General features: G+C 43.6%; 1 protein-coding gene across 4 annotated transcripts in view; it reads right to left on the bottom strand.

Moving 5' to 3' along the window:
• Nucleotides 1–19,213, bottom strand: part of plxna1b (plexin A1b) — a 188,399-nt gene that overhangs the window by 91,855 nt on the left and 77,331 nt on the right. For all 4 annotated transcript variants that reach the window (XM_084348545.1, XM_084348547.1, XM_084348546.1 and 1 more), the window contains exon 4: nucleotides 11,145–11,285. In XM_084348545.1, the coding sequence (XP_084204671.1) occupies nucleotides 11,145–11,285 (141 nt within the window). The remainder of the gene's footprint in view (nucleotides 1–11,144; nucleotides 11,286–19,213) is intronic.

The raw sequence follows: 19,213 nt of genomic DNA, 5'->3' as shown, positions 1-19,213 counted from the left end.
GAGTGGTTGATGTGGTAGGGGGGCTATGATGGTTGTTTTTCCCAGTGGGGATATAAAATGTTTTATAAGAGCCAGGAATGAACTTGTATGACTGCATGTAGATCCAAAAAAATGTGTGTCTGCGTGTGTGCGGGTAATACTGCTTACCCACACACACATACACACTCCCTCGCCGTCTTCCCTCTTTCCGTCTCTCTCGATGGCTCTTTTAATGAAAGCCAATTCCCGACAGCGTGCCACATTACTCCTTTAAATGACCTTATAAACCAAGCCCGCCATCTCCTCTCTCTTGCCATCTCCTTATTTACAATAGCATCCAGCACCGTAACTCAATTCTCCTTCCTCGCGCTCTCTTCCTCTCTTGTCAGCCCTCCACCCTGACCGTATCGCAATGCCATGACATCTCCTTCCTGCTATAAACTTTCCACCTTTCCTCTCCAATCTGTTTTTACAGAGCGCCATCACCTGCCTCTAAACGTCCAGCTAACAGGCTTTGCGACGGTCACCCCCAAAACCCAAAGGACCTGTAAAGCTTTCAGCGCTGCCTTTCATTGGTTGTTAAATCCGCAGACATAAAAGGATCGGCCTTGTTGCGGCGTCTTTTTTTAACATTCAAACACAAGGAGAGTCTATAGTGGAGGATAAGAGGAGGGGGTGGAGCTGAGACATCTACCAGAAGAGAGCCTCCTCTCTGGGTAACACTGTCTGGGTGCCAAGAGGAAGAAATCACAGTTTATTTTCAGTTATTTTTAGAGATCTGCATGAGACTCCGCATCATAAATTAGTAACGCCTGTGCCTCCTTGAACAACTACCACTGAACCTCCTGTGCACTTAACCTCATAGGGCTTTAATCCTGCGATAGTAGAAAAATTTGGCTTTGGTTTCATATAGGATGCCAATTTAAGTGGAGAGCACATATACACGGTCAGCTTTCCATAGATACTCAAAAGAAAACTGCATGTATATGGGGGAAAAAAGTCACATGTTCAGTTTCAAGAGAAAAATTCTGAGAAATCTCATAAACTTGTGGCTCTTTTACTGCTCCTCTCCTTTCATCCAAAACCTTACTCTGTAATCCAACTAGCTGTGGCTAGGCAGAGAAGAAATTAGGAGGAAAGAGTCGAATTTAAACTAAAAATTAAATACAAAATACATTTTCCTTGCTTCTCATTTAACCAGCAGCTGACAGACCGAGCAGACAGCAAGGGGAGGAGGATGAGGACGATGAGGAGGATGAGGAGAGGTTATCTATCACCTGTCATCATCCCTCCATCATCCCTCCGTCGCCTCCTCTCTGTAAACTGACATTAACAACACCTGCATTATTTCAATAACCGTCAATCATCTTCCATCTTCTTACGTTTACTTTTTTCTTGCAGCAAACAGCCATGTGCACGAAAAAAATCTATATCTACCAACACAGCCACTAAGTGCCGCAGGACGAAAGAGAAATAAAAATAGACAGACACTAGGGACTTGTGTGTTATACCCCTTTCATACTGGACAAAAAAAATAACTTACACCAACTAACATCTGGCTTTTGTCTTCAATATGAATGGGTACAATCAGCATTCACTCCTGCTTCAAGTGATTCAGCAGTAGTGCAGTGGGGGATATGAGAGGGGATAAGTGAGGATGCCATCCCTCTTGTTAGCAAAATCGTCAAAACGCATCCCCCTTGTTGATTCCTTAGAACAAGAGGGACAGAGGTTGTTTAGTTGAAAATGTTAGTCCAGCCTGTCTTACTTATTGATCCTTTATCTGACTGAGGTTTGTTAGGATTTATTGTCCGCTAGTCGAAGGGAAATGAAACAAAGTGGGTTCAGCCCCCTGTTTAAAAAAAAATCAACAAATGGCCTCTTGGTCAGGGGTATTTGCCAGCTCCATCTCCAACTAGCAGTGAAGTAAATATGATACCTGGATGGACACAGTCATTTTCGCCCCCTTTATCGGCATGATGCTATGACGCACATTGAAGTTATGTTTTTTTTATCCGTTTCTGTTTACTGCTCAAACATCAAACATCATCTACTGGCCTCCATGCTGCTTTCTCCTGATCCCTGTTTTCCAGCAGGTTTGTGACGCTAAACAGGACCCACCAGCAAAGGAAAAGGCAAATGAGGGGAGTCGATTGCCTATGTTCAGGGAGTATACCCTGCATTTAAAAACCCTGCCTACACACTCTATTTGTCTTGTTAAAATGGAAACAGGATGCAACATAATTCTTCTGCTGTGTCAAGCCTGCAATGGATCAACAGAATTGGGAGGTTCTTCCCGCCCCTGTTAGCTTTTCTGGCTATCCCCTAGGCCTAGTGCCGAAACATGGCTCTCAACACAACAGGGTGCCCATGTAAGTGAGCTAGTTCTTCCAGCGCTGGAATACCTGCTCAGGGGGGCCAGTAGGGGAGGAGGGAGGGGTGTTGTATCAAAGGCTAGGTTAGCATGTGTGCATTGACTGGATTGTAAGGGGCTTACGAGATCGATGGCTGGCGAGGAGCTCGATGTGTTGACTGATTGGAGATAAGCAGCAAAGAAAACAAGACTAGGTAGAGTTTGGCACTGGAAAGGAAGGAGAGGGTGCTGAAGGAAAGGTGAAGACGGGGAGGATGGGCAAAGGCTGTGTAGCACTGAAAAGTGAGAAACAGTAATCACGTCATTGTGTTCAATCGGAAAATCATCTGCTGTCACATTCAATTTGCTGAAAGATGTCCAAATGGTTGTTACACTGCAGAGATGTTATTGACAGATGTGGCCATTGTGGTCAACTCAAATTGTTTGCTGCGGACCCGATTTAGTGAATTACGTCCTTATGTGCCACAGTGGAAGAAAATAGTGCCCACTGTGATAGCCCTAATCTCCCGTTTTCTCTCTCAAAAGTCACTCCCTGCAGTATTTCTTGGGCCCACTGCCCTCCCTGCCTCCCTCGCTTTATCTTTATCTCTCTCATATTGTGTTTTGTCTGCGGTTTCTCCCTCCCGATGAGCTTTCCTTCTCTTGCGCCTCTTTAATTTATCGTTTTATCCTCTTTCTCCTGCGCTGGGCTCAATTATTCATCCGCTCCATTGTTTTTCCCTCTTCTGAAATAACTGTTCTGATCTCCCCTTCTATACTCCAGCCCAGCAAAAACAAGAGGCAGATCAAACAACTTATTTATTTGTCATTTGTGTGCGCACGTATCATGAGTTCATGGGAAATAAAGATGACAACTCAAATTCTCTTCTCCTTGAGAACCACTTTGAGACAACATGTATAAACTACGCATACAGACACATACGGGGTGCACATAGTAAGACTAACAGGAGCTTCTCAGAATATGTATTTGGAAATTAATACAGAAGCACCTTCAAGTAAAATGGCAGTATGACTTTTAAGAAGCTCTAATAAAAAAAAACATATCGTTTTGATTCCACCAGTAACAGATCTATGACTTTTCAGTCGTCCACTGGCTTCATAATCCACCAGGAATGTTTCAAAAGGGGGCGCTTAACCTGCCCAGTTTTATTGATTTGGTTCATTTTCATTAATTTTTGTGCTTCTATCATGGGTAAGTAAGGTAAGCCTCATGTGCTTTGTGCAGCTTGATGTGGCTTCTGTCAAAAGAAGAGTAGGCACATATCTTCAGAAACTTGATGATCTTCATTTAAGAGCTGATGCAACACTACCTGCCAAAGTACACATTCAGAAAAACTCTTTTTCCAACAAAACTAGAAAAAAATGAGAAAGGTTTGGCTTCTTGAAGACAGGGGTATCTGTCCCAAGAGCAAGAGTAAATCAACAATTAGGGCTGCCTACACAAATAAAGAGTAAGTAAAAAGAGTCAAACAAAACTTTGAAAAATAAAGATTTGAGACCTCATCACTCTTCATCACCACCCTCCTGCTCACATGGACATTCCCATTAACTCTTCCAAAAAGAGCTAATCTCAAACTACAGGTCAATACACTCTCTCACTCTTTGTGTAGCCATTTGTCCATAATACTCTGCCCCTCCTGTGAAAGAGAGACTAATAGAAAGAGAGAAGAGAGAGAACAACAAAGTTGAATGAGAGAGCAAAAGAAGAAAACGGAGACAGAGACAAAGGACGAGACAGAGATTGAAACTGTGGAAAACAAAGAATTGGAAGAAAGAGACTGTAGAGAAAGAGGTAAATGTGACCGGCTAAGGTAGACAGGCCTAGGGGTCTTCTAATTAAGTGAGGATGGGAGAGGCCGGCGGCCTGGTAAATGACTCTGTCACTTTAGTAAATGGACTTGGTGAGGAGTGAGGAGCCACACAGCTGGCATTTCCATTAGCACTGCCAAGCGACCCACCACCATATACACAGACAGAGAGAAAGAGGAGAGAGTAAGAGGAAAAATGCTGCTTTTCTTTATTTGCTCTCACAGGAATGTGGAAGTCCTGCCTGGTAGGTGTGTGGATGATAGATAGTGATTGTGGAGAGGTGGTGAGGAACGGGGAGTAAACAAAGACTGTCTGATGGACTTTGTGTCCTGTCAGGAGGACATATTTGCAGGAGCTTAATATGTACAACCTTGATTCATGTCAGAGACAGATATTTGACTTTGTCCTTATAACTGTTAGTTAGTGCTGAAAAAATTGTACAATAATCCATAAGGGAGAAAATTAAAGGGGACAGTCCAGCAATTTAGTAATGCAGAATGGTTGAAGTTAATGCAGCAGAGGAAGAGATGCTCTGACTTTAACGCTCTGGTACGGATCAAGTTCCAAAGGTACTAAATCCTATATTTCCAATAATGTAACCTAATGCAACTGAATGTGTTTATCTGTATCATCATCATGTTCATCTTTTATCTGACAGTGAACACTGAAAGATTTTTTTTTTGCCATTCTGCTTTTCCAGTCTGCTTGTTCCCCCTTTTGATACTTCATAACCGGGTCTGACGAGGCCCGCTGTGCATGAATTTGAAAAGAAATTTGACTCAAATTCAAAACAATTCCCTGTGCTGTCATGGATGAGCGAGACTTCATTGTTCCACCAAGTGGGGCTTGTGGTTACCGCGAGGGGCCGAGTAAGATGATGTGCCGCTCAGAGCGGCTCTGTGGGCCATGCCAGTGGTTGATTGGCCTCATCCAATGACAATCAGTCAGAGCTACATCTTTCCGCCCCAATCACTGTCAAGCAACAGGAGGACCGATCGTATGACCGGTGGATAGCGACTGAGAAAGAAAGGGGAGGAGGGGGAGACGGTGGGAGAGAGAAACCATTAACCTCCCTATCCATCTCGTCCTCTTTTCTAACCCTATCAGTCTGCTCTATCACGCCATCCTTTGGGAAAAGACGGCAGAGTAAAACAGAGAGAGATGAGCGAAAGACAGAGCTATCTAGTGACAGCTAGACTTCCATTAGGACTGATAGCATCACGCCGTAGACAAGTGTCTGAGCGCACTTTTCTGATGGGGCATGCACACACTCAATCAAGTGCACACTGATTTTTTTTTTTTTTTAAAAAAGGGAAAAACCACGAGGGAATGATACGACAGGAAAGCGGGAAGTGAGAGAAACAGGAAACACAATTAAGAGAAAGAGAGAGAGAGAAGTGAAGTTTGAGGTATTAAGAGACTATTTGCCTCTAGCTAATGATAGCATCTTGGTCAATCTGCTCACATACTGTATCTGCCACTGTTAGGAGGAATTAGCATCATTTCTCTGTGTTGTTTGTTTCTTTCTCTTCTGTCGTCATAACACAGAAAGGACGGGAGATTAACAATTATTCCAATTGTTTATTTATCTTTTAATTTTCTCAATTAACTTGATCATTGTTTTGTCTATAAAATGTAAGATAATTGTGAAAAATGCCCATCAAAGTTCACTTCTCACATTTGAGAAGAGGGGACAAGAAAAAACACAATAATGTTTTAATATTGTGTTCATATATTACAGCCATTTTCAGACGATTACACTCCATCAAAAAAGTCTGTCCTGAGATATAATGCATGCCAAATGTTCTCACTACTCCCACAAATGTGATGGTTTTCATACACACAGCCAATGTAAGAGAACCCAACTGACTGTAGAGACATTTCCCATTACATAAAAAAAGGACACAAGGTCTATAAATGTGGAAATTTACATATATGTGTGTGTGCACCAATGTATGACTAACAGTTAACGTGTATGAGTGTGTGTGTGTATGTGTATGTGCTGAGTAAGGTGCTATAATGGCTTGAACTCTTGTAATTGAGAGCCACATACCTACATGGCTTCACCGCCGCCCGCACCAGCACCCCTCGCTTCTACTCACTGTACTCGCGTCTACGCCTCGCTGCACCGGGTCTATTAACATTTACATAACAATGACCACCTCCTTGCTCAAAGTCTGTGTGTGTATGTGAGTGTGTGTGCATGGGCAGTCCTGATGTGTTGGTGTGTGTGGAATAAGGGACACCCAAGCACTCATTCAAGCTTTACACAGTCAGGGCAGAGGGTGGAAAAGATGAAGCTGGAGTCGTGTTTATGAATCCAAAGGAACAGGTCGGATGCTTGGTGGGCTCAGTTCATGAACCAAAGTGAAGGGAAAAAAAAAAAAAAAGCTGCTCAAGCATTTAAGCAAATCACATTTTCCTGCGTGCTGCGGTGCGGCACACACACTCTGAGTGGTTGGTGTTTGAATGCTGCATTATTCACTTGTTCACGTCTAGAGTTGCTCAGTCGGCCAGAGTTTGATGAATTGTGGGAAATTAATCTTTGAGCTACTTAGAACTGACTGATTAGCTGTATCTAGTTCACTAAAATGTCAGTCTTGATTGATACAACCAGCTGCTTATTATGTGTGTTGATGTCAGTCTGTGCTAATGTGTTTGCTAACGAGATTGGCAGCGAACCAGTAATATGCGAATGTAAACAGATCCACACACACACACACACACACACACACACACACAAACACACGCACACAAACACAGAGGATTGATGTCTGATGAAACCCTATGGGTAAGATATTACTTGATGAGGCCTTGTTGAGAGAACCAAAAATACAATACAGACCATTGTTTCGTATTGTGGGGCCTCAAACCAACATCTTGTGAATGGCGCAAGAACTTTGTGTCTGTGCGTGCACATGTGCACATGCAAGAATACAGATTCCTTGGAGGGATGACAGTCTTGGTGAAATGTGGAGGGGGAAATCTCTTTCAGATGCTGAATGGAGAGCGGACAATGGTGTTAGCCAACACACGCAAACACACGCTCGCACACACACAAATATGTTTGAATGCTGTGTGTGTGCAAATGCAGATTCCTACAAAGTCATGCAGATTTGGCTGAATGTGTGCACGAACCCATGAGCCATCACTGTTACAAAATGCGATTGAGATATAAATGTTTTTAATACACACACGCATACACACACACATACACACACACACACAGTAACGCTCAGTGTAGCATGCTTGACACTGAACAAAGGTTGTCTCATGCATACACATAATACATCAAGCACTCCAAGTCCTTCTCTTCTGTTTCCAGGACGCTCACACTTGCTCCAAACACTTCCCACATCGGACGAGATGAATATTCATGCTTTCAGCAATTAGCCAGCACCGCAGACCACGCCGCTATCATATGCATGGCTGCCATCAAACACACAAGGATGTGTGCGTCCGTGTGTGTGAGACACCGAGGCTGAGTATGTCTACAAAGACTGCAAGAATGGGAGCCGAGGCGTCAAATTCAGTTGGAGCTTTCTACCTTTTTGGCTTTATAACAGAGAAGGGAAAGATTTGATGATGTAGAGTCCCGACTGTGCCAAGACACCAAGAGATGATTTCCCACAGCGGCAGTAAACGCTTCAAAAAGTTGGTGCTGAGTCAAAGAGGGACATTGTTCGTAGTGAAGCTTTTCACATGAAAAAAACTTTAGCTAACAAGCTGCACTTAGCAAAGTTTCTAATGTAATTCCTCATTTACACCGACAATGAAACTTTGCAGTGAGTGAATGGATCCTTATCAGTAATGTCAAGATTAGCTCATGCAACCAAATTCCAATGTGCAAATGTGGAAAACGCAAACAAGCACACAGTCAGAGACACAAACACACACAACATTCGCTGCAGGCACAAATAAACTGATTTAAATTTCCTGTGATAACATACTTTCTCATCAAACACACACACACACACATGCACGCGCGCACACACACACAGACACAGACACACACACATACACAGCATGCCGTCCTCTCCTGCTGTCATATCCTCCATTGATAATAATGACAGTGATGAATATAGCTGGAACAGAGCGAGTCATAAATCACTAGGCCTCGCCCCCAACTCTGACTCACCGCATGGGCCTTCGTCAGCGTGTATGTGTGTGTGTGAGAGAAAGAGAGAGAGAGAGAGGGAGAAGAGAAAGAGAGAGAGAAGAGGGGGTGAGGCAAGGGAGGACTTGTCGTGGGCTACGCATCAGTGGATATGTCCAGTGACACCTTAATGTGCTTGGCTTGTCTGAGGAACCCCCGCAGGCAGCCAGCTACACACACACACACACACACAGCTGCCGACTCACAGGATGAGAGCAGGGCTGTGTGTATCTATTTCGTGGCAAACGAGGAAAAGAGGGAGCGTGGCTGCATTCCTCATGCATGGTGTGTTTTTGTGTACGTGTACGTATGTGTGTTTGTGTGTGTAGCTAAAACCAGCCTCCTACCACCGTCCCTCAATTCCTCCTCCTTCCATTCAACTATCCATCCTTTTCTCAATTCCACAATTTTCCACCTCTGCCTCCTTTACGAAAAAGACAGTGTGTGTGTGTGTGTGTGTGTGTGTGTGTGTGAGTGTGAGTGTGTGAGTGAGAGAGAGAGAGGGGAGAAAAGAGGGCCACAGCAGCGATAGTGAGAGATCATTAAAAACATGGGAATGGGATCAGTAGAAGGCAGTTGAGAGGGGAGGACTCAATTTGGGCTTAGATGGAAACATGGGAGCGTGTGTGTGTGTGTGTGTGTGTGTGTGTGGGTAGCAGCCAAGGCGCGGATTTATAAAAGTAGAGATGGGGGGGCGAAGCGGGATAGATGGAGGGCAGAGGATAAAGATGAGGGTAGGACGGAGGGCGAGAGAAGGGAATTGCCCCCTCTAGTCATTAGTGCTGGAAAGGGGGTTTAGCTAGGTCTGGCAACCGCAGCCCCTGCCCTGCTTAACCCGAGCCTGCTAACCATTAATGGGGATCAAACACACACCGAGATGAAGGTGTGCGTTAGAGAGGGAGAGAGAATGTGTGTTAACGTGGGGGGACTTTTGAAGAAAAGGAGCATGATGGGAGTTGGATGGAGACAGAGCGTCCTTGAGTGTAAATGGTTGTAAGGGCATGTGTGTGTGTGTGCAAGAAGTGTTCAAGTGTGTGAGCCCAGTATGTTCTTGTCTTGTGCTAGTGTTTTATAGTAAAAATGTGTATGTGTGTGTGTCCCTCGTGCCCTTAGCTGCTCTAGCTGCAATGATAAAGTGGAGCAGGCCACCAAGTCACAAAGACACACTCACACAAACTAACACCATCTGTGTATACCTCTATATGATCTTTCACAACAAACAGCCATCGTCTATCAATTTGTTGCTATTATAAGGCTTCGGTCTTCTGTAGGTGTGCTTTGTACCTCTATCATGTGTGTGACCCACCTCCCTTCTGTAACTTCCTGCTTTTGCACAATCTCATACCTGCTACAAGTGAAAGAAATGTCAGACTAACTGTGCATCCTACAGTTCACATTAACAGATTTCACTTACAGTTGTATTGTCAAATATGTACGTTTTACCTCAAACTATAATTTAAGAGGTAAATTATGTTAACACTGACCTGGAAACGTACATATTTGACGATACAACAGTAAGTGAAAACTGTTTATGTGAACTGTTGATGTAAGGATTCAGGAAGCAGGGTCCAACACAAACATATGTGTGTTGGAGCAGGGAAAACATCTAAAACATGCAGAGCAGGGGGCAACAGGATTGAAAAACACTGAACCACCATATCATATTGCCGTCTATGTTGAATCATCTCAAACAATACCCAGCCCATTCTGTAACAGTTTATTTCGAATACAAAGAGTGTATCACGGATTACCGGTTTAATTAATACAGTAACGAGCCACTGGCCTTTGGCAAAAACAAGAAGAAAAAGAGAAAGAAAATGTCATTTTATGGCCAGGCTTTGGTTTATCAGTGAACAGAATCGACTCGCCTAGCCTCAAACACCCATCACAAAACAGACCTCAGACACATATCTCAGCCTTTTTTAATCAGACAATCTTTCCCTAAAGCCTGTTTTAGATCTATTAAATACAGACATATTCACATCATGTACAGCCCAACTTTCTTTAACCCCCCCCTCTTCATCTCTGCTTCCTTCACTCAGCGCACTAATGAGACAGAAAAACGAGGGGAGCAGCTGGGCCTGGGGAGCGACAGAGATGCGACATGCTTTGCCCCCCCTCTCACACACACACACCCCAACCCCCGACTCACCATCAAAGTAGACACAGCACTCACCAGCGGTGGGGCTGGTAATGACCATGGGCGCACACACTCGCACCACATGTGACCTATAACACTCCCTGTATGTTTGTGTGTGCGTAATGTCTTGACTATTAGCGAATCGTCATGGTGGTAATGTGTGTATCTGGTGTGTGTTTGGGTGCGTGTGTGTGTTCCTGTGTTATTACATCTAGTGGGGACGAGTCGTGTTGTATGTTGTGTAGAGAGGGTGGGAGGGTCAAGATATACAGCAACTAATGGCTAATGGGGGTGAGGTCTGCTCTGGACAATTGGTACTAGACTGCTGCAGTGGAAATTACTGTTGCAACAAGCAACACAACAGAATTGTGTGTGTGCTTGTGTGTGTGTGTGTGTGTGTCTGTGTGTCTGTGCGTAGGCTTGTGGGTGTAATTGCAACCATATGCGTTACCAAGGCATTGTTAGCCCAGTGCCATCACCTGTGGTTACTGCTGTATTGAGGATACATGCTAGATATGGAAGCTAATGATGGCAACATTTACCCCCCCCCTTTGTTGATGCATGTATTCCGTGCAATTCAGTTCCCACATATCATCTGAACAAAAAGATGCACTCTGTGTGTGCGCTGTGGAGTTTTTGTGTGCATGTGAGCCTTATATTGAGCATATTTCTGTCACTGAGCTCACCTGTCTTTCAGTCAGTGTGTAGATGTTCTGCTGGTCCTGGCTGAACAGCATGTCTCTCAGTAAGGGGCTTCCTCCCTCGCTGACAGTCACCTTCTCGTAGAGCATCGCTGGACGGTTGGGACTCACAGAGTTCACCAAGATCTGCAAGGTAACACAGCAGAAAAAAGTCAGGAAAAGACTCAAATATTCTAAACATAAAATTCTTATGAAAGTACTTAGTATTTTCAAGTATTCAAAGGGTTAAATACAAATACAATGATTGTTCCAATTATTACTGCAATAACAATTTGCACAAGACCTTTATAAGACATGTACCAATATATTGTTTTCTCACACCTCATATCCCACTTAAATTATCCAACAAATGTACTTTACATTACATATTTTCCCTTGAACCAGACTTGAAACACACTGTAGCCTTTGTGTATGTTTCTCCAGCTGGAGAAATAGACTTCATTTACTTCAGCAGTAACAGGTGGTTATCATTTAAGTGTTTGGCAGCAAGAAATTATCACAATTTTGGGAAAGCGCTGAGAGTGGCTGCTTTGCACCGCCATGTAAATGGCTTAATTGAAAGGAGAAATGAACACAGAGGTCGATGCATGGACAGCAACATCATTGTACGGGTAATGGTGTTATTACAACTGTAGCAAGGACAGCTTTATTCCGCACCTCGCAGGAACTAATGAAAACACTTGTAAAGCTGAAATAATGACAAAAAGTGGGTGTGAATGAAAACACTGTGGACCTGGAGAAAGCCACAATGAAAACTTAATCATCCGATCCACCTGTATACAAACTATTTATCTCACGGTGCAAGAAAGCAGGCACGCGCACACACCAGCACGTGCACAACGCTGACATTTCCTTCGTGAGCTTTTTGGCGAATAATTTGCCCAGATATGGAAAGTAATGGCACAGATACAAGATGGGAGATTGGCTAGCTGGGATGGCTGTGAGCCAAAGTCATCTCAGCAGCAAATGAAAAGCGCAGAGCGACAGGGGGGAGGGCAAGTATCAGCTCTCCATTACTGAGCTTTGTCGACTCGCACCACTATCAGCCCACAGTGACAAGGAAGGGACAGCAGGCAATGACTCGCTGGAAAATGATATTGAACACACACACACACACACACACACACACACACACATATATATACACACAGACAAATAGGTTCGCACCCAGATAGATGAAAAATGATAAGATGAAAACAGACACATACACACAGAGATGATGATTGATATGCATACGCTAATATGCACTTTGATAGATATGTATGTACATGGACACGCGCACAGACACACAAAGAGGTTTGCACCAGTGGACGCTGGGCGCACAGACTTTGTGATGAAATTATTTATTTACAATCTCCCCAAAAGAAACCAGGGGCAACAATCCCATTATCTCTCAGTGCCTGTGTGTGTTTGTGTGTGTGTGTGTGTGTGTGCGCCAGAGAGAGATAGAGGGAGGCCAAGAAAGATAGAGAGATATATACAGAGAGAGAGAAAGAGCTCATAAGGCTGTGATAAAGCACTGGAGATGCAAGGAAATATGGATGTTATTATCTAGATAATGGGCCCGTAAACAAAGGATACATTTCATTCACGGATGGCTCGCATCTAGATGAGCAAATACACACACGCATATACACACACACAGAACAGTGCACACTGTAATATAGTTTTAGAGCAAAGACAACCAGAATAAGAAAAAATGCTGGCTGAAGCACACACAAGTGAAACAGTAGTTTTTGTTCTGTGTGCTCTTGGCTTCATTTTCTCCCTCTCTCACAAAAAAGGCATTTCATTTGGCAGCTACATCTATCTCTGGACCAGACACCGAAGTCCAGTTCACTGGCTAATGACCAGTCCCAGACTTGACTGGGTTTTCCACACACAAACGCGCAATAATGCAGAGAATAAAAGTCTTTCTCTCTGTCAGCCTTCCCATCTTCTGGTTGGATCCATCTGCTTGTCTCTCTGTGCATCTTCCAGTCTGCAAATCCCACATGCACAAACAACTGTTGCTTCATAGTTTATCTCCCTTTATCCATTATTGATTTCAATATCACTTTAAACTCAACCACTTGGCGATGGTAACTTAATACACCTGACTTAATGTAACCTTTTCCCTCATGTGTTTTGTTTCCTTTCATGTCTTTGCTTCATCCCTTTCTTTGAAGAAGCACTTCATATGCAGTGCTAACGTTTTATTTTTCTCTCTTTAAACGTGTGGGGAGAGTGAGAAAGATGAGAAAGAGAGAAAACAGAGGAGTGGGTGAGCGAGAGTGGGTGACGTGTGAAAACAACAGGTAATAAATCGTCTCAAATCAATTCATTTCACAGGCGCTGCAGCAAACACTGGCCAGAGAATATTCAGACCAGGGAGAGAACAAAGGACCATGGAATATATGAAGTGAACAGTTTGATGGACGGACGAACGGACGGACGGGATACATAGGGAGCATTCGTCTAATTAAAACAAATTCTGCCTGGAGCTTATTCTAATAGAGCTTCCAATGTACAAATATGTGTGTTCAATCATGTGTGTGCGTGTGCATGCAATCTTGCATGCTTGTGCATATGTCTGTTTCACATCTGATTAACATGCACAAATCTGTTTCCTCACACATTTAGAAATTCACAGGTTTACGTTTATATGCATATACATGCACAGCTCTATGCAAACGTGTATGTGTGTGAGCCAAGCCAAGAAATCAATGCTACATTCAGTGTTGATGTTCGAAGCTGCTGCTGTCTCATTGTCTGCTCTGTATTGCTTAGTTTTCCCGCTAAGTGCTTGATGGATGGATTCATAGAATGATGCTGTGCTTGTGTTTTCAGGATAAGCCCATCTCTGCTCTCTTGTCAACATGCATAATGTAACATTAACAGACCTTAAACACATTAGAGGCACTGTCTTAAGTAAGGACGTTGAGAAGCATTGAGAGAGGGCGGAGAGGACGAAGACAAAGCAGAGAGTTTAAGAGTGGGGAATAATGAGGAGTGAAAGCCACAGGCAAAGAAGAGTGGATGCATAAACGGCAGTAGGAGAAACTATAGTGTTCGTCTCTGAATGCCTCTGATGTGAAACTGCTACTCGGAGATCTTTCATGACCTACAATTGCTATTCTTCCTATTGTTAATGGTGTTTGTCAGCTCAGCAAAACTGGAAATAAAGAGAGATTAAGTATTGACTCCACTACAATTGTGCTCTCTGGAGAGAAGTGACTTGAAAATGTTGAAAACAACTGAAATCTGATATCTAATTCAGTAAATGAGTGAAACATGTTGTAGAATAACATCTAGTGCATCCTCATAATATGGCCCATTTCTTAAACATTCCCCAAGGATTTTCATCCCTTTCTGCAACATGCCTCTTGATATCCAGAAACCTTGCATAATCCCCTGTATGAGAAAACAGACAACAAACAACACTGCAACATCACCACAATGAAACATTCCCAACTAACTCCCTCCTCCTCCTCCTGCAACATCCATATTTTCATTGTAATCTGTTCTCTGTGCATTAACACCTCCCCTCAACCCTCCAATTCACCCAAAAGCCCCTAATGCTGTGTTTTATCTGTGCCAGGCAGGCCTGGTTAGCTCTGATAGACACACGGGATAGCTAGCTGGTGATATGGAGGCTGGCGGTATGAGGGTGAGAGTTGGGCGATAAGGCGGCGGCACGTCAACGAGAATGATGCCTGTCATAGCCGCGAGTGACAACTGATGGAGGCCTGTGTACATGAAAGTGAGAGACTTGGAGGCAGACAGGGACAGAGATCATCAATTGTGTGTCTTCTATTGCATGGATGTGCTTCGGGAGGAAAAGTGAACGGAGTGCAGAGTGAAGCTTTAAGGCGCGCTCACTGTGAAGAAATACTGCTTTTGCACAGGAACTTTAAATAAAATAAGGAAATAAAATCAAGAAACGAGGAGGTAAGAAGGAACTTCAAAGACTCAAAGAAAATGAATTAGCAGCTCATGGAACGAAAGTGAATGAAATGGTCCAGGTGTTCGCTGGTCTGACTTAGAGCCATAACACTCTGAGCTCGAGTAGTCCGGGTAACAGCTCTGACATTTCAAAGCAGATTTGGAGATGTGTGTGTGAGATGTGTGTGTGTGTGTGTGAACATAAAGCACACTTACCAATAGCATGTCGGAACACACGCACATGCACAGACACTATCTTTATAGGGGTAAACTGACATAACTAGGTCTATCCATGCATAATGGTAGCAGGCCCCACATTCCTGACTTTGATGTGGAGGGGGCCCCCATGTGCATGTGTGTGTGCGAGTGTGTGTTTAGGGGGCCTTTCTGAAGAGGGGAATCCAGTGTGGCCCTCTTCAGAACAAAAGAAAATGAGGAAAAGCAGCAAGAGGGTCATGAACAGAGGAGTGAAAAGTGGCAGGGTCCGCCAGTCACTGGACTGTGGGAAGGAGTGAACAAGACATGACATGACTTTGTGTTAGCAAGGCTCAACAATAAGGATTTGCCATGGGCAAGTAAAATGCTACGCTGGGCAATTAAGTCTAGCGACCCACTTAAAACAAAACTTAAAGATGATAAGATGATAAAAAATGACAAAGAAAGGCAGTGAGTCCTCACATTTAAAAAAATGGAACCAGCAAATGTTTGACATTTTTGCTTGAAAAATGACTGAAACGATTCAAAATAGTTGCCAATTATTTTGATCGACTAATCGATTAATCACTGCTGCTCTACTGGCCACATTATGTTATTGAGCTCAGTGGAGACAACATAATGACAGCTTCATGTAAACGTCCCCTGTATCCTCTGTGTCCCTCTTTACGCTGTGTTTTCTATCAGCAGCAGGGGCGTTCAGATAAAGCGCTGAAATCACTCACTTCCTATCGCGCTGCAAGCTTGGCAGAACTTGAACACAGCAAGACGCAAAACAAATCCATCAACTGTTCTTCAACAGCAAGAGTTTCCATTAGAAACATTAGAAAAACAACCCTTTTACCTCACGCTGAGTGCGTGTGGAACAGAAATACAGGAGGACAGCGGTACTAGCAACGAGCACTTAAGTGTCTACACATGTGTAGTGGGTAGCAGTACAGCCATTCTCGTTAGTGAAAACAGAGCATCCCGTCTATAAATGAAAAAATGTTTTGATGGAATAAGTTGTTTATCTAGCAAAAGTCCCATAGCCCCGGGTTGGCGTGTGTGTTTGTGTGTGTGTGTGTGTGTGTGTGTGTGTGTGTGTCTGTGTGTGAGTGAGTTAGAAGCTGGGAGCAGATGGAGCATCACACATGAGTGAGTGATCGCCCCGATACATCTATGGGACAAATCCCCCAACACCATCTCTCTCTCACACACACGCTCACACACACACACACACACAGACACACACACACACACACACACACACAGTATATACAGTCGACATATAGAAGAGCTCAGAGTAAACTTAGACCATATGTGGGTCAGACAGTCAGAGACCAGGCAGCCTTTCCTTCAACAGCAGCGAGACAGACAAAGAGCGATGGTGACAATGATGAAGGAGGCGTGCACTCAAACACATATATACACTCACACACACTCTGTGGAATGTCATTGTGGTTGCTATCAGAACACAGTGTGTGTCTGGAGAGGGTTATTTTAAGGCCTGGGAAGGAGAGCAGATGCAACCATGAATTTGACTCTCTTTCACTGCCTATGGGCGTGAAATTTGACAGTGTTTGTATTTTTTTGAGCGAGTGTACACAGGAGGAAGCCTGCTATGGTGAAGAGTCCTTGCTTGTTAAGATTCTTTATTTATGTTTTATATAAATAGATATAAATGCACCAGATAGACCTAGATGTATGTAGAAAAGAGAGGGAATGAAAAAAATCTTTTCCTCGCCATTTTTTTTCACTGCGTAGCTCTTTTACAAAAACACACAGCTATCTACACACAACCACTCATTACTGATACTGATAGACACACCTTCAAGTCACCTGTACTTAGAAGCACAAAGAATGATGGGTACTCAAACTCTCGCCTATCATTATCACTGTTCCATTAAAAGATGATTCGAACTAAAGTCATCTATTTTTATCTTTTTGATGTTTCAACGCGAGATAAGCTCCTCCTGTCATGACTGTCGTTCATTTAAAGAAAAGAAGTCCAAGTTCTCTCATTTCAGCTTCTTAAATGTGAATATTTGCTGGTTTCTTTGCTCCTCTACGACAATAAAGATTCGGGTTGGGGGTTAGAAGATGTCATCTTTAGGAAGCTCTGACATTTCTGACATTTTAAAGTCCAAACTACTAATTGATTAATCAAGAAAATTACAGAAGAATCGATAATGAAAATAACTGTTTGTTGCAGTTTCAGCCTCCAGTTCAAATACTTTGCCAGGTCATAACAGGTTACCTGCTATGCCAACTCTTATTGACTGGCTTGGGTATTCACACACATGTCTGCACCATGGTTATTCATGTGTGAGCTTGTGGCCTTTCACCAGCAGAGCTTACAAAAGGTCACATACTCGCACACATGTGCACACACACACATGCTGTGGAGGAAGAGGAGGCGAGAAAAAACAAAAAGGGGAGAAAAGGAACAAAGGCGGCCGCCACATGTGGTATGATTCTCCCGGCGCACATACATGCCTACACTATAGTGTAAACAGGCCGAAAGAAAGTGAGCAAATTAAACCTATTCATCACTGGTAAGGCCTTTTAATCCTCATGCTCTCTGAAATTAAAAGACGTTGTCATTGCTCTATTCCTCTATCTCTACCCATGTCTTGCATCCTCAGCCTTCCCCTGCGATGTATTTCTCTCCTTTTCTCTCATTCATCTCCCGTCTATTCACTTTTCTCCCCCCTCCCTCCTCTCTACCTTTCCCTTCCTCCCTCCTTCTCCCCCTGCAAATTAAATGCCTTTAGCTAGCAGTCGTCAGATAAGTGTGTGTAGCGAGTCGCTAGACACGGCGCGGCGGCGGCATTTCATCTTCCGACCATCACTAAATCACACTAACTCAATCATCTGCATGGAGTTACACACACACACACAAACACACACACACACATACACACAAGGCTACGAGTGTGAAAAGCATTGCATCTAGAGAGGTGCTTTACTATGACTGATTTTATCAGCTGTCTTGCAAACGGGAGAAGAAACTGCACCACAACATTATCATATACAATAAGATGAGACTTGAAGATAGAGCTTTCCAATTGAATGCCTTTTTAGTGTCGCCATTCAAATGAGAAAAGACCTCCTCTTACATTGAGGCGCAACACAAATCCCTTATGGGATATCTCAACCGAAACAATATTACACATTTACATCAAAGACTGCTGAGAGGAAATTAATGTTAAAGACATAGAATGAATGCACTTAAAGACAAGATTTAAAATGTATCTACGGCTATGGGTGCGTGCATACATGAATGACAACACTGCACGTGATTCCTACAGTGACACACTACTACTGCTAACCTTTGGAGCCTCAGAAAAAAGAGAGAGCCACGCTAACAAGCTGCTAGCCTTATCGGACGCAGGAAGGTAGGAAACTAAACAAAGATTGGGAAGAGTGCTAAATGCAACGAGGTGGACAGATGTTATCATCTGTTTGTGCGGCTTTGAAGGGAGAAGTGGAGCACATACAAACACGGGAGGAGATCAGCTGGGGAGTGGAGTGTTTGTGTAGTGTGTGAGTGGGGGAGGGTGTGTTTGTATGAAACAAAGTGTGTGTGCATACAAAGTGTGCGAGACAGTCTATCAATTTGCATGCGTAGCGGAGACACTCGCGTGCAGTGAATGCATGCAAGTGTGCCGAGTTAATCTGAATCAGTCACATTAAAAAGGCATCAATTAACAGCTGGAGGAAGTGAAGACCATAAAACACACTCCCACTCCTGATGTGACACTGTGCAGCACCGCTTGACCCGCCATTTACCGACTAGATCAGGCATTCGTTGGGATTACAGCGAGTAGGACCCAATCTTCAGCCGTAATTACCAAGGTAGGTATGTGTGTGCGCGTGCATGTGTGTGCGCCTTCCTGTGGGAGAGCCAAAGTGATTACATGGCCACTGGTGCC

Source organism: Pagrus pagrus (genome assembly GCF_965226575.1).
Source record: "Pagrus pagrus genome assembly, chromosome: 3".
NCBI classification, from domain to species: Eukaryota; Metazoa; Chordata; class Actinopteri; order Spariformes; family Sparidae; genus Pagrus; species Pagrus pagrus.
The sequence above is the reverse complement of the archived record's forward strand: the minus strand, read 5'-3'. Positions and strand labels throughout refer to the sequence as shown.